We start from the raw sequence: 24296 nt of genomic DNA on the forward strand, positions 1-24296 counted from the left end.
CATTCAGGTCCCTGTCAAAAAACTGGAATTTCCTCCTGGCTAAGGGGCTTCTTAACTAATCTTGTCTGCTCTTCAAAAATGCAAAGGTTGATTTGTATTTGAACATGAGAGCAAATCTCAGGGTTCGGAAGTAAAAATGAAAATCCCCCAAAGCAGTAATGGCAAATCCTTTTCATATTGTTGTCACAAAAACGACATGGATGCGCCACCCCAATCACAAAGGGACCAGCTCAGCTTGAGGGAGTTTTTACCTTTTCATAATAGGAAATGCTATCTTATGAAAGATGCAAGACATTAGCAAACGTATACTTGCAGATGAAGAAGAAATGTGCATGTCATAAATTACCCTTTGGGCTTTCTAGGTGAAATATCAACAGGAGGGCCTGGAAGAGGCATATCTTTAGGAAATATATCCACCCACATCTGCACACGACCCTTTAGAAAAGAAAACACACAACACAGAGAATAAGATTCTAAACTAGCCATGAAATAATATCATTCAATTCAACCTTCCCCCCTCCCCACAAGGACCTGGGAAGCATCATCTCTGCAGGAGATTCACGTTTGATGGTCCCAAACCTATGGCACTTCCCTTATTTCATGAGTCTCTTGACTTTATTTCAAAAGCACCCTTGCAAGTGATTGAGTCCAACCTGTGGGAAGAGCTTTTTATCTCCTTACTCCTTGTGGTCTGTTGCTTCAGACAGTGAGAAGAAGGAGTCAGAAAGAGAACAAAAGAAAGAAAAAGAGATTTGAGAAAGGGAGGAAAAAAGGATGTCCAAAAGAGGACTAATGGCCTTCACCCTGGCTCTATCTCTTCCTCTTTCTGCTTCAGCCCATAATCATTAACATATGATTCCAACAGGCTACCCCTGAAGGAATGTAGCCCTTGATAGAGAAAAGTTTGCTCACTCCCCCTCCAGATTCTGTTCAGGTCATGGAAGCACAATTCAAACTCCAGCTCTGTAACACTGTTAACTGCTGTGAAAAGAAGTTGAGATGTTGGATTCTTATGTACTCTGAGCTTGGGTGTTTTCCTGCAAATGTTGCATTACCAACCTAGGTAACATCATCAGTGCACGGGAGAGTGAAGTTATATATACTAACTTGACCTGCCAATCATGGTTGGGGTGTAATTTTCTCCTTGATGGTTCTTTGCTTCTATTGTTTCTTCCCTGATTATTTATCTGGTGCCGTTTCCTGCTTATCTGGGTGTTTGTTGTGAAGGAGAATGTGCTCCAAGCTGTTTGTTTCCTTTCTTGACTTTGGATTATATTTTTTAAATAGTATGCATATGGAGTTTATCTCTATGTATCTGTTGATGGCTGATTTGTGAGAATGCCAAGAATCCAGGAATACCCTAGCATTTTGGATTTGGCTTGATCTTAAATGTTAACAGATTCCCAGTTGAAATTGTGGTTTAATTTTTCTATGTGTTGAGAGAGTAAGGATTTTTCATGATTTCTTCTGACTGCCAGTTGATGTTCATGGATGCATTCTGCCAATCTTCTATTTGCCTGGTAAGGAAACATCTGCAGGAAGACAACCAAGCTCAGAGAACACCAAGAACCCAACAGTTCAACTCTGAGCTACAGATATTCTCTACTATTGAAAGTTGGGATAGAAGTAATATAACATGATTGAGATCTGCAAAGCTTCTTTTTGCCATCTATCTAAGATGCAGCAGCATTTACCTGTTCCATGCCAGGTTTATCCTTGTGATAGAGAGGCCTTGTCTCGATGTGTTCGGGCACCAACTTACATCCAACCTCTGGAATGTCATTCCAGGAACGTAAAACTTTCAGAGCAAGGTGTTCATATGATTCTACCGGCTCCTCTGAACAAGGAAGGGCAGCACAAAAATGAACAGGTAGAGCTGAGTTAATAGGTTAATGTACTGATTAATGCAATTGCATCAATTAACAAAGCAGATAATTAAGATCTGCTTACAATGAAGAGGGTCTCAGCAGGTGGCAACCTGGAACCTAAGCAGAGTAAGGTCTTCTAAGTACTTAGATGTGGAAGTCCAGGGCTGTAGGAAGTAGAAAACATCTCAGAAGGCAGCAGTGGTAAACCCTGTCCATACTGTTGCCAAAAAAACTTGACAGACATGTCCATGAAATTACCAGAAGCTGAATTAGTTTCTAGGAAGACTTTATTTTTCAAATGCAGAGGCAGGTGACCAGCTACTGGGAATAAGAATACCTTATGGAACAATACAAACAATACATCTAGATAATTATTTATCTCTGTAAACTATCAAAAGATCAGGTTATGGAGATCAGTTCCTAGAAACAGGATTATTACTTGCATAAAATTGCATATGTATCCAGTAGCCGCATGCTTTGAAAGCAATTAATGTTTTTATACAGTATGTGTATTTCTAGTCATGTTTTTCCATCACTTTGTTTTTATCTTTTTAATTTATTTTGGTTGTATTTTTAATTGCTTTTTATCTATTTGGATTCTTTCATTGTGTACAGTGCCCAGTGTCACTATGGGAGATGGGCGGCTATATAAATGTGATAAATAAATAATGTTCCTATACCATGTGGCCTATGTCAACCCTAGTAGCAATCTGAGTTAAATTGAGGATATTGCCTAGAAAGGATTTTAAAGGATTTGCCTTTTTATTTTTAACAAATAAAACAGATATTTTTATTAGTTTCTGTTAACCTAAGACAAGTAAAAGAGCAAAAACTGGGATACCAACATAAATGAGTGGCTTGGTCCTTCCCTTTAAAATAACCATGTAGATCAGATTTATTTTAACCCATGTTAAATTCCTCCTTTACTCTAGATGACTGGAAAATGCATGATTTTCCTTATGATAAAATAGTACATATGTATGCATGCATTCAAAGTTTAGCTTAACTCCTAGTTACTTCACTGACATGTCCATGTTCCCTTCCATGTCAGCAGGATGACACTGGTTTACCACTGACTTCCTCTGAGATATGTTTTCAATTTCCCAATCCTGGGATTTCTGATGGTCTCTGACAAAAGTACTAGCCCAGTCTGACCCTGCTTAGCTTTTCAGATCAGCCACCGTTGGTTAAGTCTACCAGCCAACTGTTAATACATATTATTAATAAACAGTAATATAAAAATAATGCAGCACCACCCAATATTTTATAGAGTGACAAAAATGTTGGTCTAGTGGGGATACACAATGGGCACTGTTGATAGTGGCAATAATTAATACTGTAGTTACCACATTCATCTTCCTGGAAGACTGTCTGCCCTGTAAAGATCTTGTTCTCTATTTGTATCTTTCCAGGTTGCATGATCGGCCCATTCAGTCTGTTATCTTTGCATAACTTGCCCAAGATTTCAGTTGGTTTGATTGCATCTCTCCAGGCATTGTATCCTTCACTACAAATTCGAGAAGAGGAGAGGATTTTGGAAGGTTGCTCATTTCAGATGGTAGTCCACTACAGTGTCAAAATTAGCTTTGCTCTACAACACTTTAATAAATATCTACCACTCAGCAACCTTTAGTTTCCTCTAGAAGTTTCTGAATCTGCACAGTTTCCTTGTCCATCAGTTACTTATAGACTGCATATCCTGAGAGGCCCTTACATTTCATACTGGCCTTGCAATCCACAAGTCGCTCTGTGCCTGCTGTAGAAACGGTTTTCCAGATCGATTTTAGTTTCTCCAATGAGGTCATCTGAACCGATCAAATCATGGTCATAGATCAGGACCGAAAGCAAGGATTCTTTGGGGAAAGTTGCCTGAATTTCAAACGACCTAATGCAAAAAGATTTTTTTAAAAAGTCAAATTCATTAGTTATTGAACTGCAATCCTAAGCATACTTGATTAAGAACAAGATTCACTAAAGTCAAGACAGGTTGTGAGTGGGGTAGATTTTGTTTTAATCATGTTATAGTATTAGCTAACAGCGTAAGGTCATGTGAAGAATTTCATTAGGTGTAGTTTTCCAAAGTGATCCTACAGAAAGGAAAAGAAGTAAGTGTGTTTAGTGGGGGACGATGGGGAGAAGATCCTGGAAACCAGCTTCTAGGCAAGGTGGAGAAGAATTGAAGTGCTTTCAAACTTTGTCTCTCATTTTATGGTGGACTTCATTTGTTTAATTATTTTCTTGGAAACACATGGCTGGTATCACCACAAATTGATGATTAATCAGCAACAAAAAGAGGCAACATAGCTGCATTCAAGGAAAGTATAAGAAAGAAGTAGAAGGGTTAATTCACAAAGGTCTCTTTAGTGTAGTTTATGTCATTTTTAAATCATTCCAAGATTTAATGGGACTGCAGAAAATTTAGCAACCAATTAAGCAAAGTAATAAGATGGAAATTAACAGGCAGAAATCTTCAGGATTAGTCATACCAGTTGGCAAAGTAATTGTAAACATCTTTGTTTTCAACACAAAGAGAGATAAAATCTCTGAGTTATCTTCATGGACACATTCATGCAGTTTTCTTGACAAGAGTATCTTCTGGGATTTTTTTTTTTTTAATTTCCCAGTCTAGGCTATGGCCCTGGGATCCCTCAGTGTTTTTCCATCGTAGATCTGGCCTGACCCCTCTACCAAATCCAGACCACCTTAGCCAAGTGCTTCTACCTGCTGAAGTTCAGAATGCATGAAATAACATAATGCAGTCCAGAAATTTGCACCTTAAAATAATGGAACTCTGCAGATAAAAGGAAGTATGTCTGCTGGAATGCCCTGATCCTGCCCCATAGTTTAACCTTCTTGGGAAGGGCACGTGACTTGGGAATCCAAGGAACTACAATCCTGTTCACTTTGGTGGCTACCAGGTTGGAGAAGACTGCTCTAAAGTCCAAAGAACATTGTTTGGAAGCTTAATGACAGTATTTACAATGTGGCTTTTGAATAATGGTCTCTTAACATCCATTTCCCCTCCTTTGGACATCTTTCCCGAAGTTCATTAATGTAAATATTTCTTGTCAGGACTGGCTCTTATTAATCAAGGTTGTTTGGAATTGATTCAGGTGGGGTCATGTCCTTCCTGGAGAATTATTACCTTTCAGCCTCTAACTTAAACTTTTCAAGTTTGAAAGGGACTTATTAGCTTGACAGGCATTCAACATTTTAATTTTGGGAGATTTAACATGGAAACACTCCAGCCCTTGTTTCCTTACTGAACATTACTGAAAACATGATTGAATTATATATCCCACCTCTCAGAATTCCAGATCTCAAACCTCTTAACTTTTTGTCACCCAAGTATTATTTTACAGCATTTCTGTGCATGGAAAATCTACTGTTCTGTGTATCAATAAAGTCACATAACCATTATTATTGGAACATATTAAAATCATATAAGAGATGGAAAATCTCTTGGATCAGAATGCATTCATTTAAATACAAGCTGGCTGGGGAATTCTGGGAGTTGAAGTCCACACATCTTAAAGCTTCTGAGATTGAGAAACACTGTTGTAGACCAAACTAAGAATTCTGCAGATATATTGTAACTGTGGCATATATCTAATATAGAAAATTGCATAGGCAAAACTCCAGTGCAAATATTTTAATTACAAAAGAATCACTATAGACTTAAGAGATAGTCAAATGATTTGCGATTGTGTCCATGGAGGGTGTGTGGTCAACATCATTAACAAGTCAGGCACAGCACCATTATGCAAGTCCTACCCCTTTTTAACATGCATGCTCACATTCAAAAGGGTGGGACTTGCCTCATGACACCCCATCTGATATCTTCCCAATTATGACCTTCTCCCCACAGATAACTATGAATTAGACAGTACAAATATTTTTGAGAACTGAGGCTTACAAACTATGACATGTCAATATTTAAGAAATGCAATTTGCCCCAAAATAAGGGAAGAAAAATGTCAGGAGTAACTCATTGAACATGAAACATCATGCATATCTAATGAACTCACCGCCCAAAAATTGGGTTTAGTTGCTTTGGGATGTAATTGTCTCGATCCTTAATTTCTGTTTGCCCCAGTCTCACCACAATATAAGGATCAGATTTACCATCAGGATCAGCTGGACTAAGATTAAAGGCCTGAAAAATTGGAAAAAAATGTTACTTAATAAGTGCTATTCTGTGCATCAACGATGGTTTTCAAAGACAAACCAAGGTGGGCTTTGAGGGCACTGATCATACAAGGGCTACACATGCTGTCTGCCTTTCCTTTTACTCTTCCTCATCTGCAAACAATGTGAGTCTGTACTGATTTGGCAGCATACAAGTAGAATAAATAAACTCGTTAAACGGCATTCATCATTTTCCAGGATCATGCTGCATCTGCAAAGGGTAGATGTGGAATCTCAGAGAAAATTGCAGTTGCTTTAAGGAGTTACTGATTGATGCTATTTGAGTGCCTCTGAAGCTCTTCTTCAGATATGAACTCTTCCCAACTGTACAATTTTTTTATTTTTTTTAATCCCACCTTTATTATTTTTATAAATAACTCAAGGTGGCAAACATATCTAATACTTCTTCCTCCTCCTATTTTCCCCACAATAATCACCCTGTGAGGTGATTTGGGCTGAGAGAGAGGGACTGGCCCAAGGTCACCCAGCTGGCTTTCATGCCTCAGCAGGACTAGAAGTCACTGTCTTCTGGTTTCTAGCCTTCACCACTAGACCAAGCTGGCTCCATAATAATTTTTATATAATTATATAATTTTATATAACCTTTACAATTTTATATAATTTATATAATACACTGAGTAAGATGCAAATGTTCTAAGTCAGAATAAAAAGGAGATTAAATCTGCCTTTCTCAAATATTTTTCCATTAGAAGAGAAGCTTCTGTTTTCCTACTGGCTCTCAAGGTGCTCAAGAATTACTTTTAGTTTCCTCTTGTTTCTGTTTTGAGCAATACATTCATTAATAGAGTTGGCAGAAGGGGTGCACATAGTGTTCTTGAACCATCTCTCCATCAGTCTAAAGCTTTCCTCTCCCGCACATGCTTCCTGATCTAAAAAAAGGGTCCCATGAAAGGAGTTCTCCCATGATCTCTCTTCATTGGGATTAATGGAGATGTGGAAGCCGGGGAGGCTGCAGATTACTGGAGAGAGAATTGTATCATGAAAGGTGGGACTTTCACACACATCACTCAGCCATCTCTTCACTGAAGATGTGTGAGGACACCACAATCTACCTATGAGACTGTCTCTTCTTCTTAAAAAAAAAAAATCAAAAGCAAATTCTTGCACATCAGACTGAATGAACAGTGTTAGAAAAAATGTAGAAGAAAACAATATTTCAGGATATACATTGCTGGGAAAAGATGCACAAATCATGTAGACTTCCTCGTCTTCTTTATATCTGAAGCTGATGATGGAAGAGGAATGGGCAAAGGAAAACAGCAGTGGACTTCCTTTTTCATGGTGATTAAACCAGAGGCTCAGGAAAGGAGCATTAATTTACAGGGAAAATATCTAAATGCAATCCTGAAGACGTTTTACTGATCACTCTAAAAAAAGTCCTGCATTAGATGGAAAAATAATCTGACTGGGTTCTTTCTATGTTCCTAATTTCTTTTGAAAGGTCCAATACAGCTTTGGTAAGATTCCTCACAAATCTTAATTAGGACTTAAAGCTTCCACTTTATGGCCTGTAAGTGATTCAGTAATAGGGGTCTTGGCAAGCTAGATGTGACACCCATAAAAATGAGCCGAACTTCCATCACACTGTTGTGACTGTCATCTTGACTTTTTTGAACATATCTTGCAGCCCCCTTGTTCAGTAAACTTTATAAGGGAGAGTAGATGTGCAAGTTATTTGCTTTTTATTTGTCTTTACATCTTCATAATTTTGGAGCTATTTCTTACATTGGAACCACGCACTCTATTCTATCTTGAAAGAAGAATCTGACTTGAGTTTAAGGTTGACATCAGAAGGATACTTACTGCTACGACGTATACTCTGATTAGAACTTTCACAGACTGATTTGGGGGTAGACCTTGCAGAATTTTAGGTGGACCTCCATCTCCTGAGCTGCAGTCTTCAGGAGCTTTGTATATGCAGAAGCAGCCCTTTGATAGATATACACCACATTCATAAATTATTCGCATCAAATGAACTCAGGAAATGCAGACCAAAAATAATCATTTTGCAAATTATTCCCCCCTAATCATACGCTGGTGCTCTTCTTTCATTTCTTGTAAAGGTCAGTCATATTTAATATTTTTAAATCATTTCTGACAATGTTTTGGTGTTGTTATTTTAAGTCTTGTATTAAAAGGAATGAAATAGATATGGATATCAGTTCTGCAATCAGTGTTTAAGATCTTAAGATTTGTTTATCTGCAGTTAGGTTGCCTTCCTTAGCATTACCTCCTTAGGGTATTGCTACGTTTTGGATGATTTGCCAAAGTAAAAACTATTTGACAGATGGATTAAGACCTACAAAACTTAAACTGGATACATTCTAATTAAATTAACAGAAAAGCACAACTTCAACTCTTATTTTTCTCCCTTTGTTATGAATCTGTGAATAACTTGGTGATAGAGCTCTTAAAATTAGACAGTCTGCAATCTGAATATCATTTTTGCAGCATCTAAAATGCTTTCTGACTGCACTGCCAGATTTCAGCGGCATGGCTTGAAATGAAAAAATATGTGCCAGCTATGGTATATTTCAGTGTTTCTCAACCTCAGCAACTTTAAGATGTATGGATTTCGACTCCCCATGCTGGCTGGGGAATCCTGAAAGTTGAAATCCACATATCTTAAAGTTGCTAAGCACTGAGAAACAGTGGTGTATTTCGTAAAATAGTATAGTTTAAGCCCTAATGTGCTAAGCCTAAACTGAATTAGAGTACAAATATGGGAGGGAGGGAGGGAGGGAGGGAGGGAGGAAGGAAGGAAGGAAGGAAGGAAGGAAGGAAGGAAGGAAGGAAGGAAGGAAGGAAGGAAGGAAGGAAGGAAGGAAGGAAACCCAGCCCACTCGAAAAACTGGAAAATTCTTAGCCATATTTCATTTAACATTACTCACTTTGTGAACACTCTTCTATAGCAACTTCAACACTCCCCAAATTATTCAGTACAGCTTTTAACCTATATGCTTACCCACTTTTGTTCTGAAAGTCATCCTCATTTGTCATTCAGTAAAGAGCTACAAAATATTTGAGCTCCTTTTGCTACAACATTATGAGTAGATTGGGTTATCTCCAAATATACCTCACTGTCCATCTCTCGATACTTGCATATACAGTAGACGTACAAAGACCACTGAGGAACAGAGCTGTGCTTGACTTGATTCTGGGGAAAGACATGGCTGCCAAGCTACTGCAGATAAGGGCTACATTTGTGTTTGCACACACTCCAAAGATTGAAGCACTACCCAGCCAAACGAGTAACATGAATTTCTGTACAACACTGATGTCTTGACACATGACATATATATTTTGTCCATCTTTAACAATACCTTAAATTTCCCTATTATCCTCTCTTCAAAATCAGTATGATCTTCATCAGTATTTTTGCCTCGGAAGAGTTCAAATGTTTTTACCCAGTCTTCAAAATTGTTGAATTCGCTCTCTAAGTCACCATCATAGATCTTGAGGAAAAAAATTGACCAAAATTCAGCACTAAGGAAGAAAAGGTCAAGTCTTACATTTAACACTGCTTTTTTGCATGTATTTTTTTTCAGTTGTGTTTTTGCTGTTTTATTACTATTATATTTTAGGAATTAATTGCTTTTATTGTTCTTTTTCTTTTATATTTTTATGTACCTTATCCTGAGAGTCTAAACTATACTGTAATTCATAAGTTTATCAAATAAACAAACCAACACCTAAAGCAAATTTAGTGGTGTTTCCTCTCAAGTTTGTTGGACAAACTTCTATGTTCAGAAATTTGAAAACCAAACATTGACACCAAATAAGATGTCTTATTGCTTTCATAATGGAAATCTTTTCTGATCCAGAAGAACTGTTCTTGTGTGTCTTATTTTGTTCAGAGGAATACAAAATTTGAGCTAGTTTCATTTTATATTAAATACCAATTTTCTTGCATTCCACACGCAATTGTGTTGATGCTCCAAAACTGGAATTTCAGTTTTCCAAATGAAGACAGTAATAATATGAAATAATCTCAAACCTGAATGAATCGTAATAAACTCTACCTCCATCGTTGCTAGATTGGCAGGTATCTCTTTCACTTTGATTTTCAGCAATTTCTCTTTCTTCTTTTTGTCAGGCTCATCTTCAGTGCTAAAGGCTACATGGTCTGTCTTCTGTTTTGCTATAAGAAGGAAAGTACAGTTATTATAGTTCTAATGGTTCTGACAAAAATAGGACTGCTATATGTGGGCTGTAAAAATCCAGACAAAAATCCAGCTAGATGGCAACTATGTTTTTAGTATTTATGTACAGGGTTTGTTTTTTATATTTGATTTTTAATGGATTAATTTACTTTATTTATGGGGTATTTTTAATTGTTGATGGGGTTTTTGATTTTAACTGTGAGCCGCCCAGAGTCACCTGCTGGGGGGAGATGGGCAGCATACAAATGTAATAATAACATAAAATTAAATTAAATTTAAAAAAAAGTTTCTGTTTGCTCCCATCTAGAGGTCATCAAGATTTCTGCACCAAAGGATGAAACTCAAAGCTACTATCACTGAAAGTACAGTTGAAGTTGGCAATCCAACCAGATAAGTAACTGTACATATAATAGTGATAATATGATATCCTCTAATATCCCATCTTGACAGTGGGAGGCTACTGAATCATCATTAAGCTTAGCCTGGGGCATTCCTGGGGGTGGGGTGGGGCTAAAAGCAAGATGGTCACCATGGCTGCATGGTGGGGTTTTGACTGCACAACCACCATCTTGATTTTTTTGAGTCCCCACCCCCATCCCGATGCCCCTGAGTTTCAGAATAATTTACTTGGATTCAGGGCCATCTTTAAATATCCAATCTACACAGAAAGACTTGTTGCAGGACTAAATAAATTGCTGCCCCCCAGAAGGTTTTTCTGAGAGCCACAGGCTCACTATCCCACCCAATTTACTTTGTTTGTTGGTAGTTTTAAAAAAAAAAATAGAAGCCAGCATTCTACTTAGCAAAGGTCAAGCTTCCTGCACCATAACAATCCAGGATCCCAGCTATGTCCCATAAGCAAATTTAGAAAATAAAAATGGGGTGGGGGTTTCAACCTCAGGCTTTCTGAGACACAGCTCAGATAAAAAGATAACAGGAAGTTGGAATGGTGGGGAGCATACTTGACCTTGGAGGGGAGAGCTGAGAACATCTGCACTAGTGTTCCCTCCAGAACATGGACTTCTGTTGATTGGCCGCATCCATCACGGCAGCTATTGTATGAAAGGACAAGTTCCCCTTCTACACAATAGCCATGCTGTGAGACCATTCCATTTTGGTATGTCAAAATGCCAGCACAAAAGTTTACTGAGTGGACTGTCCCATCACATTCCTTCCTCCTTCTGTCTCTTGGCTCCTAAACAAGTCAGCTCTTTGAGGTATGTCTGAAGCTCATGGAGATTTTTTGCCACAGGTCTGGCTGCCCACGATACTGTGACAAAAGCTGGAACTGCTTCATACATGGGATTTATCAGGTACAGTGGAAGTCAACAAAGTCATGGACTGTGCTCCTACCTGGTCACTGTAAGCTATGTTACTGGTGCCAAAAATCTGCTCCAGTTTTGCTTCTGCTTCAGATCAGGTCCCTCACATGCTGCACATTTCCACAGGCATAGCATTCACACTCTTCACTCTTTGCTCCTTTGCGTTTCACACTTCTTTTTAATTTAAATCGCTCTTTACAAATAACCACACTATTTAAATAGTCTTTGATTCTAAAGCTGGCAAAATATTTCAAACTCCTTGACACCAGCATTCAGATATTCCAAGCCAACATTTGATGTATGGGGATATAACTTCTATGAAGGCCTGTTCTGTCTTAACCATGGCAACAGGAGGAATGATGGCACATGGGCTGCTGAACAGCAGAAATTATTTGAAATTAAGGCAAAATTATATTGAACATGAATATAGAATTAGAAAGAATGACTGTGTAGCTTGGCTAACTGATTAAAACATTTCACTCACGCGTAGATGCAAATTGCCTGCATAATTAAATCTCTAAGAAGCTCTGCTGTGTCAGTGATTTAATGATTAAAATTCCACTCACCTTCACTGGCTTCCAAGCTAACAAGTGTAAGATAAGGTCATGAGCCAACGCTATCTCCTTAATAAAACTTCCCTAGATGCAGTAGCTTCATTCAATCCATTCCTTTCCTGCAATATATCTTTCTGCTGATCTACACTAGAAATTTAGATCAAACACTCAGGTTTAGGGCCAAAGTAGATGATGAATGCCAAGTACTTCCACATTTTTGTCTTGCCAGGAGTAACCAGAGAAGCCTATATCAGAAGCACAAGCAGAGGGAGCCAGAAATTAAACATCACCCTTCCTTTAAAAGTTCCAAAGAGGGAGATGGCCTCGCACATTAGGTGAATGCAAAAAGAGATTCTATAACCTTGGTCCTGCTCTCTGCCAGATGCAGCCACAAATCCCATCTATGAAATAATACATGTGTGGCAACTTCTCCACGAAGAATGGTTTTGGAAAAAATCTCCTTTGTCACTCAGGATCTCCTTCTACATGGAGACGCCTTTTGATATGTACACAGGGACCCTTCTGAAAAGTGCTAAACTTGCGGATCTAGCTAGAACTTACAATGTAACATGGCTACTAGGCTTATCCCCTCCTATCTTCAAGCATGAAAATGTTTGACTGAACCCTCCCCTAAGCACATGTTCGGCTATATAAGTAGAATGAATGAATGAATGAATGAATGAATGAATGAATGAATGAATGAATGAATGAATGAATGAATGAATTTCAGGGTACTATAGCTATGAGTCTTCCCATGTGGTCAATGAAAATCTATAACTCTAAGTGTTTTTCTAGCACTCACCACTGAATCTTCTTCTTGATAGTGTCTTAAATAGTACAAGCAACTGGCTGGATCATGGGAATGGCATTAGCAATATATCAGATAGGATGAGAGCAGTGGTGAAACGGTAGCTATCTTGTACACAGAGAAAAGCAACCCTGTAGTAGTTGTCTGAATTGCATTCTCAAATTCCACCTAAGACTGATCCTTTCTGTGAAGGACATACAATGGATCCTAAATTCCTTGCCAGCTCACGAGTGGGGAAATGTAGATCACTAAAAAAAATCCATCTGCTTTACTCTAAGTATTAATAGGACAGTATTAATATATGGAGACCCAGTTTGGTATAGTGATTAAAGGCACCAAGAGACCGTAAGTTGTTGTCTCTTTCGGTGATAGGAAGAAAGCAAGGGCAAACCACTTCTGAAAATGTTGCCAAGAAAATTGCAGGAGTTTGTCCAGGAAATTGCCAGGAATCAATACTGACTTGAAGGCACAAAATTAATTGGGCACTATTTAAAAAAAAATCCATACACTCACAATACAATGTTCATAACTGTTTACATTTGTAACTTCTCATAACAGATGGAGGTTATGCATATCTATCCCTCTAAAACAAGTAGTCCTCACTTAACAATGGTAATTGGGACTGGCAAGTCCATCACTAAGTGATGAGGTCGTAAAGCATGACTTCATGTAACTGCACCAACTTATGATGGCAGTTATGGCAGTTCCAGCTGCCGGCGTTAAGCAAATCTTGCGTGCTTGTTGGGTGCAACATCACATTATCACCATTTACCACCTCCTTCCAGGTGAGCTTTGCTTGTCAGAAGCTGGCAGGGAAGATCACAAATGGTGATCACATGACTGTGGGACGCTACAACCATCATAATTGTGAGCCAATTAGTGCCTGAATCACAATCACGTGACCCCTGGGATGCTGTGATGGCTACAACTACGAAGACCAGTTGTACATTTCCTCATTCAGCGCTGTTATAACTTTGAACAGTCGCTGAACAAGTGATAGTTAAATGAGGACTATCTATGCATAAATCTCTAGATATCTCTCTTGCTACAAACTGGTGTGTTTTTGATGCAAATTATTCTATTTTGGATCTTTAACATACACATTCTCTTGATTCAGGCTTTTAAAACGCAAATGATACCATGTAAGTCTTTTTAAAATGTAAATCCTCTGCATGGAATAGTGAGTGGTGTATTCTTTTTTTTTTTTTTTAACTTTTGCTTTGATTATGGAAAGATGAATGCTAGAAGACTTTAATTATTATAGATTTCCTGAAGCTGCAAAATATGGTGGAAATAGAACATGCACATTTGCTTCCAACAGCAGTGGGGGTGAAATTCTTTTGCATTCCCATATTCCTGCATTCCTTACCTCTGTTTCAGTGGATTTGGGGGATCTCTTAGTACCCCATGGGCCGTTATACAGCAGGCTATAGGAGTGAAGAGGAGTCGACATGAAAATGTACTTCTCTCTCTCTTTCTACAAGTGAGATCTTCCATGGGATCAAAAGCCCCTTTTCCAGGGGAAAGAGCTATTCTACTGGTAAAAAAGACATTTGAGATACAGCTCCCTCCCTAGCAGAATGCTGCAGAATGAGTGTTTCTTGAGAGAATGGACTGCTACCATTAATTATGAAAAACACTGTTAATAAAAATGCAAATATTTACTTACATGTTCCTGGTTTTCCATCACTGAAATCAAGGACTTTTGCCTTTTGAAATAAAAGGAAAAGTTTAGGTAAACGTGAACACACAGAATAAGCTACTTAACTGCAACCCAGCTTTAATAGATTTATTTTTGTTATTTAATTAGGAGTACTTTTCTTTGCTGGAAAACTCTGTGTGTGTGTGTGTATATTTGTGTGTATACACAAACACACACACACACACACACATGTCTGTATGTTTGAAATGTCCGAAAAGAAGCTATTCCTAGTGAGAAAAAAACTATAATCCTACAAAATTATATTATGTATAAAAAATAGATTAAAATGTGAATTATGAAGTTGTTTACCTTTTGCACCTTTTGTATCGAAGCGTAATACTTTGACCACCAATCAATGACATTTTCAGCAGATTCATCAATGAGTGTTCTCTTTTTTCTCTTGGTAGAGCGGTAAATTGATTTTCTGGAGCCCTTAAAAAAATTGCAGGTAAAAATAATTGTTGCCAGGAGTAATTCTTTAAAATTTATTTTTGTATCTACTTTCAGTTACATCAACACAGTAATTCCTAATAAATGATTCCAATTTATACAAATGTCTATGACCAAGAAATACTGAATATTGTCATTTTAAATCTGGATCTCTTCTATGATGATGAATGTGCATTTTTCTTGTGTGGTCTTTCTGTTTTCTATTTTTTGCTTTTTCAAAAAAAGAAGGCGTATCTGAGCTATAGCATGAAACTATACAATGATTTTCAGTATGGTTACTCATCCTAGTTTATACAATTACTTCTTCATCCCCCAAACAAGTATAAGGAATAGGTGCATTGTCCATAGCCTTTAGGGTATAATAATGTGACATAATATGCAGGGATGTGTATGAAATACAGATTTGTTTCATGAGCTCAGAAGAAAACATCCCCACTTGCAATATTTGGCTAGAATATTCTGAGTTGGCTGAGTTCTGAGAAAATAAAATTTGAAATATTTCAAGGATTCTATAATCTGACAGAACAATACTCCAAATATTTTGAGTGTTTTCATTATAGAAAACAAAAAGAATTTGGAATAAGTTCCTGACTTTTCTCCCCAAAATTAGTGATGACAGTGGGAAAAGATGGATTCATGCTTCATCCTGCTGCTACCTGTTACCATACGTACAGAAAGATTGGCCAAGATAATAATAATAATAAGATGATGATGATAATTACCAGCCTGTCTATAGGCACAAGCCCAGCACAAACCATTGTATGTTTTTTTGCTAAACATTGCCTACTTGTATTTTGTTTCTGCAAAGAATTACTGTTGCTTAAGTCTTGTGAGAAAAATAGCATTAACACTATGACAACAAAAATTACACTACAGTATTGCCCCAGGTTCCACAAAGCACCAAAACCAGCATTTAAATGTTCGCTGAAGTTCAACTTCAACAGTGTACAAGAGCATGCACAGAATGCATGCCCACAAACAAAAGCTTAACAATTCAACCCAATCTGCCCCAACATAGTATTGGTAGCGGTCTCTGTATTTAAAAGCTATAATCTCAGCAGCACTAGCCATTGTGTGAGTTGGCTGTAGCAGTTCAGGTCCTCTCTCTCCAGCAGCAGAACAGAATCCACAATGGTTCCCCAGCCCTGCCATGCGCTGCTTTGCCTCCCCATCGCATCTCCCGCCTCCCCATTTTGTCTAACCCAATTGCCGTTAACTAGGTTGAAATTTAAAACAGCAACAATGCTCCAATTGCAACCACAGAACAAAGTTCAATTGTAACACTTGGAACAGCCCAAGATAGTGGAAATGATTCTTTCTGAAAGGCCCATTTTTTTATTTTGAATACAGAATGAAACAACCAAGAAAATTATTGGAGTATGTGTCTTTGAGCATGGCATTTTTTGCACCCTGTTCAATAATATGGAAGAGAATGCATTGCTGGTGGAAAATGCAAAAAAAAAACAAAAACCCTCCAAAATTGGAGGATGCCTACTTTTAGTTTCCCATCTTTTGAAGGTTTAGAGGTAGATGCTGGTGAAGGTTTCAGTGAAGGAGCTGCTGGTAGTAGAGGAGGTAGTGGGGGAGGACCTACTGCTGCTGTCTCAGGTTTTGGGAGGGCTACAGCAGGCTCGCCATGTTCCACATCAACATAAATGTGATCTGCTGGAGGTGGCGGAAGTTGAGTTGTCTGAGGTTGTGCTGGAGCAGGTGAAGCTAGAAAGAAGTGAATATATAAAGCTGAACAAGGAAGACCATATGTTCAATATTCTAAACAATGAAAGTCTTATCAGCTTTATAGGACTAAACTGGTTCAACTTCCTCACTTAATATGCAGGGATGGTAATAGTTCCCAGGTTCATTAAAAATGCTGTAGTTCACAAATGAATAGAAGTACATTATGCAAATCAACCTGAAGGAGATATTATTTCAGAATGCCCATTTTGGCTGTTGATAAAAAGTGGGGTGGGGGTGGGGGGAGATGCAGGACACCCATCAGATGCTTGCTTCCTGTTGCAGCATTTCTTTGCCTGATCTGAAATTAATAGTCCTCAGTGTGCAAACTGCCTCTCTGGGACCTTTAGATGATCTTAGGCAATGGTTTTTCCCAACTCTAATTCCAGGTGGAGATCCTGAGACTCAGCATGTAACAGCTTCTTCTATATAAGTGGCTGTATGACAGTGAGAATATGGCTACATCTCTTAGATCAGAGGTAGATAGACCTTTAAGCTTTCCCACCTGTCCTTCATGCAGGCAGATTGAGCAGTGATGAACCAGGGGCCCTACATGGTTTCCAAAGCCTTGAGAGTGGCCTTCCAAACTCCTGAAAAGCCGTTCCCAAACTCTCATTTTAACATGACAGAAAGGAAAGAGATATTAAATAGCTGGAGGGTGATCCCATGAACTGTATTGTTAGTTAATGTTTATTATGGTCCTAGACCAACGTATTAAAATGATGAGCCATAACCAAATAAAAGTGTATTTAGATCATAAAAGGAATAAAAGATATAAAACTTTAGAAATAAATGCTAACCAAATAAAACTATTCCATGGTGCAATAAATCTAAATCCTATAACCACCTTAATTAGTAATAGAATAATAAAACTGCAGATTGTAATAAATTAAAAATATTTCCATATTGTCTTTTAGTCTAATCTTACAGGCTGCAGCACAGAATCTAGCCAAAAAATAACCAGGTCCCTATTGGCAAGAGACATTACTGCAGATGTACACTGGATAATTAAGGAGGAAAAAAACTCTAAATAGAAGTCAGTATGCGCTTCATTGACCATAGAAAGGCCTTTGATTGTGATGACCATGTGACCATGTTGAAATGTAGAATGTCCTTAGGAAACGGAAATCCCAGAACATCTCATTGATCTCATGTGAAATCTATACACGGGAAATGAAGTCACAGTCTGGCTGGAACACAGCGAAACTGACTGGCTCCAGATTGGCAAGGAGTGAGGCATGCAATGTTTTTTGTTTACAGTTGTGTGTGTGCCTTCGAGTCAGTGTTGACTCCTGGCAACTGCGTGGACTAGTCCCTGCAGTTTTCTTGGCAAGATTTTCAGAAGCAGTTTGCCATTGCCTCCTTCCTAGGGCTGAGAGAGAGGGACTGGCCCAAGGTCAGCCAGCTGGCTTCATGCCTAAGATGGGACTAAAACTCATGGTCTCATGGTTTCTAGCCTGGTGCTTTCGCCACTACACCACACTGACTCTCCATTAAACTGGGTCTCCACTAAACCAAACTGGTTTACAATTAGGATTACAAAATGAAACAAACAAACAAAAATACCCAAACCCATAACACAATAATAGTAATGGTAAACTCTAGTGACTAACAACGCATTGGGAAGAGCAAAGCAAACCCCCAATAACAGTAAAAAAGAAAGCAACTTAAAGTCAAGGAGCAGATACTAAGCCACCTTGTCCCGAGGCCTGTTGGAAGAGCCAAGAGTTTTAAAGATTTGCAAAAGTGCTGAAAGGTTGGGATTACATGGCCTTGAGGGTGGGTGGGAGATGCTGTTCATAGGGCAGATACGTACAGCCACAAAAAAGGCCCATCTTCTATGTCCTGCAAGATGACATTGCTCTACAGATGGGAGCTGGAGTGAGCCAACTCTGCTTGACAGATATTACTGGGCAGGCAGAAACAACAGGAGAAAGGTGATCCCTTAGGTATCCAGTTCCTAAGCTATGAAGAGCTTTATAGGTGACAACCAACATCCTGAATTTCACCCAGAAGCCAACAGTGCCTATAACTACTCCTGCCATTGCATTCAGGACCAGCTGTAGCTTCTGAGTGGTCTTTGAGGGTAGCTCTATGGAGTGCAACAATGTAAAACAAACACATTAAAATTTAACAATAAAATATTAACCAATAAATCCTACTAAAATAGATGTTACAGAAACAACCAGCCCCAGTTAATAGCAGCAACAATTACTGTAGGTCTCAAAGGTCCTCCAAAAAAACCATCTTCACAGCTTTATGAAAGGAGTGGAGGGTGGATTCTGACCGGACTTTTGGCATATCTTACCTTTGTCAATTTCTATGATGTCAGCCTCTTTAGCTGAGGAAACAAGAGGTTCCTTGGGCTTAAACAAAAACTGCTTAAGGCAGTTGACAGTGTGGGTCCCAACCAGAGTACTACGGCCAAAGGCTCTCCAATCAACCACACAAATGCTTAGTGGAGGGTGCAAAAGTTCATTTTCGGGCAATTCCTAACAATGGAGAAACACACAAGAACCAGTCAGATCTTTCTTTATTTTCTCAAATAGCAGTTTTCATCATCTGCTTTCTGCTCATTTAGTTTTAACTGGAGATGGGTTTTCTATCAAATCCTACAAGAAAATCCTCTGGTGATTTGATTTCTGTAATTTATTTGAGATGACTTGCAGTTTGCCTTCTGAATTTTTACAGAGGCTCGCCCTTGCTGAATTTCTTTAAATTTCGTGTCTTTCACTTGGTAGAAAGGTCACTGATGTTTTAGAAACCTTCCCTATTTCCAACATGTCACCAGTCCTGTAAACAGTCCCCATTAAATGGCACTAGGATTAAAATCTACTGGGTTTAAAATAACTGCAGATGTTTCTCTTTAAAAAAAACTTAGTTATATTCCAACTTTACACAAAATTCTCAGTAAAATCCCATTTAGTTTAAGATATTCTGTGATTAAAAAAAACTAACAAGCCTCCTATCTTGCACCTAATAAATTGCAATTATTAAATCCACCTTTATTTTCATTTTAAGTAAAGTCTAGTTTGAATTCTAAATCCATTTATTGACTCACAAGAACTTTGAGACAAGAGACTTGTCATAACTTGCTCCTTCCAAACTTGGATAATATGCTTTGGTTGATAGACTTTTATATTAGACAAAAATTATTTGATAAGTGTAGCTGATGAATTTCTCATGAAACAAATTCTTAGATTATCATTGCAGTGTGAGCCAATTGAACTGATACTTCTAAAACTGCACACAATTTAAGATAATGAAACACCAAAATCCACACACTCCAAATTTCATAATGAAATTCACAACTCATAAAATGCACAGCAAGATATAATTATGCAAAGATGTTACTAAAATTAGTATATTTTCTGATAATATGCAAAACAGCAAGAAATGCATGTGTGTGTGTGTGTGTGTGTGTGTGTTCATATTATGATAAATGTGCATGAAAATATGTATGAATTCTCAGATAATCTTTTAAAAACCATTCTTAAACGTGCAGAAAAGAAATTGAATGAAACAGACTGATAAATAAGCAATTGAACTAAATCAGACTCAGCAGATTCTCTCTTTTTGTTACCCAAGCTAATTTTTTCATTTAAAACATCAGCTTAATTGAACTTCTCTCCCTTTCTTCCTCTGGCTACCTTAAGGTCTAACAAGCCCATGATCTTAATGATGTAATGAAAAAGCCTGTAATATTTTTCTTTATATTGTATGCCAGATGCTGCTAGAAATGTGAAGTGCATGGGGTGCAGTTAAAGTTAGTGAAAAACAATGCAAGAAGAGGGGGAAGTTAAGCTTTCCTTTATCGTATTTCTGGAAATTGTTCTTTTAAAACAATATTGTAAGAATTTTCCCTCTCCTGTGCAGTAAGCTTTAGGGGGGAAACTCCATGAGTGTGAACAGCATGGTAATTCTAACTGCTGGTTATGCAGAACTGGAGGTGGCCTACAAGATCTCAGCTTAAGAAGAAAAGGTCTACTCAATGCTCTTCCAACATTTTAGAAATAAAATGAAACTCACAATCAGATTGTATCCTCTGGTTTCAGCCACATTGTAATGTAGCTATGAGTTAGGAGAAAGTGATTTGTTCAGAGTCACCCACTGACTTTCAGATCTAAGCCAAACCTGGAGCTCAAGTCTCCCATGGGCTGCATTGTGCTGGATGATTGAATAACTCATATGAAATCTATCTATATACTACTAAAACTCTTGTGTCTGTAACCTTCAACTGGGTGAAACAGTGCATCATAGGGCAAGAATTTTTGAACCAAGATACCTCAAATGGACTAACTTACAGAATGCATTCAACATCGGGGACCTATTACTCCTGTGGGATTGAAATGTGGGAAATTTGTGGCTGCTTCAGCACTGCTGTACTGCCACACCACTGTGGTCAGCCCAGGTCACATGATGGTTATGGGCTTATCCCCAATCTCTTTCCTGCCTCCCTCTGTCCCCTGCACCCAATCAGCTTTAGCTTTAGGTAAGGAAATATCTCTGAAACAATGACCCAATGGGTCAGGGTTGCCTAGTTCTATCTAACTCTACTGCATTATTTTTAGCAAAATGCAAAGATCAATCCATTTAGCAGAGATTTGTATGCATGTACCACTTCAAACCAGTCTGTCAGGACATTAAAATTGGGATTATTTTTGTAGCTCTGGATCACACAGGATTTCACTCCTTTGCCAGCACATTCAATGATGACTTGGGGGCGATCAACGGAGAGAAGCTGCACTTTCTTCAATTCCCGAAGACCCCAGAATAGAACCTGTGGCAGGGGAAAGAATAATATGTGACTTCTACAGGACTCATTTCAAGATGAAATGTATTAAACACAACAACCCTTTAGGGTAGGCAATTATTTGGATCCTCACACTGCAAGTGGACAGGGAAGGAGAGAAGATAAAGCTGGTAAAAAGAGGATTGGCTGTGATAGGTGGTGATTGGCTGGGTCTTGTGTCAATCATTAAGCCATGAGACCACCCTTCTGTCTTTCTTTGGAGCAGTTTATAAAGCATAAAGCAACTGCCCCTGGACTGTGTTAGTTAATTAGTTAATGAGAAGAAAACCTCCCAAGGTGCTCACATAGGAAAGAGGAGGAGGAGGAGGAGAAGGAGAAAGGAAATAAACCCTCATAAAAACAATGTGAAAACCTGCCCTCCATGCAGAACATTCAGACTTATTCAGGAGGAGCTACCAGTAAACTGTGTTTGTTATGTTGTTATCTTGTTTACTGTAACTGTACTTTTCTTTTTAATGCTTTGTTGTTGTATACTGTTATTCAAGATTTGGTGATAGACTTATGCGAGAGAGAGAGAGAGAGACTGACAGACAGACAGACAGACAAACAAATGGTCTTCAGGGCTTTCTTAAAAGCTAATAGTGATGTGGCTAGACTGATCCCAAAACCTTCTATAAGAAGAGAAATTGAAACATTACCCTGAAACAACTAAAGGTGACTTATTTCTTACTTTTTGTTTGTTATCTATACAAATGGAAAAGAAGTTTGGGATAGGGTTTGACTGTAGCATTAACAGTCAAACATTTATTTAACTAACCTCTGACTGCAGCCCTTCAACCTCTTCCATACCACTATACCACCCTGCGAACAGATCTAGTCAGTTCCACACCAGAAAGAATTCCATACTTTGTATGGAATTTGTAGACTAAGGTCTCCAAATGAAAATGCACTCACAGAGCAAGCACAGTTGCCAGCTGGGAAAGATTAATATGCCACCTAAAATCCTCCACCCCAGCAGATTTCCTGTGTAAGTAGCTTCATCGGATGTTTTAGGTCACAGGTGAGTTTTGCTCCCAACAAATTGTGGACACATTTATGAAAGGGAAGCAAAAGAATCATTGAGGATGAAGAGGCACATAACTTGGATCTCCTTTTCTTGGCTAAAATATAATGTCAATACACTATGAATTGCAAGGACTTCTGTAAGTGTGGGACCACCATGATCTCTCTCTCTCTCTCTTAAGCACAAAGCATTTGGCAGGGGAAGAATGACATCCATACAGGTGTGTACTAGACGTACAAAAGGAGTGAGCAAGCTCACCTACCGTCACAAAAGTCTGCATGAATTCCTGATTTAAGCACATTTGCATGTAGCAGACAAGGGCTCAGAGGCTCATTAGTGAGTTGTTCTTTCTTAACTTACCTCTACTCTGTATTTACTTAATATAGGTCGGATGTTGGCTGGGACTGGATAGATTAGGCTGGCATCTGGAGGATCAAGAGGTGGAAGGTTTTCTGGGCCAGAATCAGAAACCTATAGATCAAAAACATATTTTATTGTTCAGCTGTGATGCTGTTAAAGATACTCTGAAAAAATATCCTGCCATTCTCCCTAGAACTAACATAATCACATATTGATCAAATCAAGAGTCCTCCCCTCCACCCTCTGCCAAACCCCAGCCCATTTTAGCACTGAAGATGTTACCTAGCCAGGTAATGAAATGTTTGCAAGAAAAGAACCAAGCTCAGAGAACCCCAAGGACTCCACATTAGCCATAATACCTGTTTTATCTATGTTTTTTAAAATCTGTACAACATATCCCATGTAATACATATTTACATATACATTTCTAAACTGTTCTTCTCTCAAAAACCACAGATCTACCCAAACTGGATTTTTTCTGGCTAAATTTGACATAATTTACCTTCTCAGGTTTATGAAAGTCATAGGAAGGACAGTTTGTCCAGAAAAATATGGGTTATTTCTCTGTACATGTACTATATATATACACTCTGTACTATGTACTATGTACATATGCTAGGATATTTTAGTGAGAGCCAGTTTGATGTAGTGGCTAAAATCACTGGACTAGAAACCAGGAGACCATGAGTTCTAGTCCTGTCTTAGGCACAAAGCCAGCTGGGTGACCCTGGGCCAGTCATACCCTCTCAGCCCTAGGAAGGAAGCAAGGGCAAAGCTCTTCTGAAAAATGTTACTAAGAAAACTACATAGACATGTCTATGTAGTTGTACATAGTTGACTTGTCTATTTAGTTGTAGAGAGTCAAAACTGACTTAAAGATACCAAAGAAAAGTATATTTTAATATACAGTTAGTATATTTATATAATAATCTGGGATTACACTGTTTTCTATTTACATGAAAAGTGGAATACAGTGGGGGGACATCTGATCTATTCAACCATTTATCAACCATTTATTTTATCAATCTGTAATTGTACCTTTTCAAAACCTTCCATGTCACTCATTGGGATGTTGTAATTGGCTACAATTGGAAGGAAAGAGAAGAGGAAGCCCAGTAGCGGGGCAGAAGGAATCAGTTACAGCAGCGTTGGGTACACCACTGGAAGACCTGAAGGATCAGCTTGGGGACAGATCCTTCTGGAGAAAATCTATCTATCTGATTGCTAAGAGTTGACACCAGCTTGATGGAACATAATCAATTCTGTAGAATATATTCCAAAAAGTTCTAATGAATTTCCTATCAAACAAA

At 38.3% G+C, this 24296-nt stretch overlaps 1 protein-coding gene across 1 annotated transcript in view; it reads right to left on the minus strand.

Moving 5' to 3' along the window:
• The window catches only part of FER1L6 (fer-1 like family member 6), a 90801-nt gene that overhangs the window by 12814 nt on the left and 53691 nt on the right, over positions 1–24296 (minus strand). Inside the window, exons 23-36 of the mRNA XM_088148988.1 lie at positions 22987–23097; positions 21429–21590; positions 19119–19302; positions 16572–16792; positions 14936–15058; positions 14594–14633; positions 10100–10218; positions 9401–9532; positions 7881–8006; positions 5897–6024; positions 3583–3753; positions 3215–3375; positions 1695–1837; positions 347–435 (exon numbers count right to left, since the gene is read on the minus strand). Coding sequence (XP_088005114.1) covers positions 347–435; positions 1695–1837; positions 3215–3375; positions 3583–3753; positions 5897–6024; positions 7881–8006; positions 9401–9532; positions 10100–10218; positions 14594–14633; positions 14936–15058; positions 16572–16792; positions 19119–19302; positions 21429–21590; positions 22987–23097 — 1910 coding nt within the window. The remainder of the gene's footprint in view (positions 1–346; positions 436–1694; positions 1838–3214; positions 3376–3582; positions 3754–5896; positions 6025–7880; positions 8007–9400; positions 9533–10099; positions 10219–14593; positions 14634–14935; positions 15059–16571; positions 16793–19118; positions 19303–21428; positions 21591–22986; positions 23098–24296) is intronic.

This window comes from Python bivittatus, unplaced genomic scaffold (genome assembly GCF_059951505.1).
Source record: "Python bivittatus isolate LINGU-HERP-01145 unplaced genomic scaffold, Pbiv_v1 ctg000590_np1212, whole genome shotgun sequence".
Lineage (NCBI taxonomy): Eukaryota > Metazoa > Chordata > Lepidosauria > Squamata > Pythonidae > Python > Python bivittatus.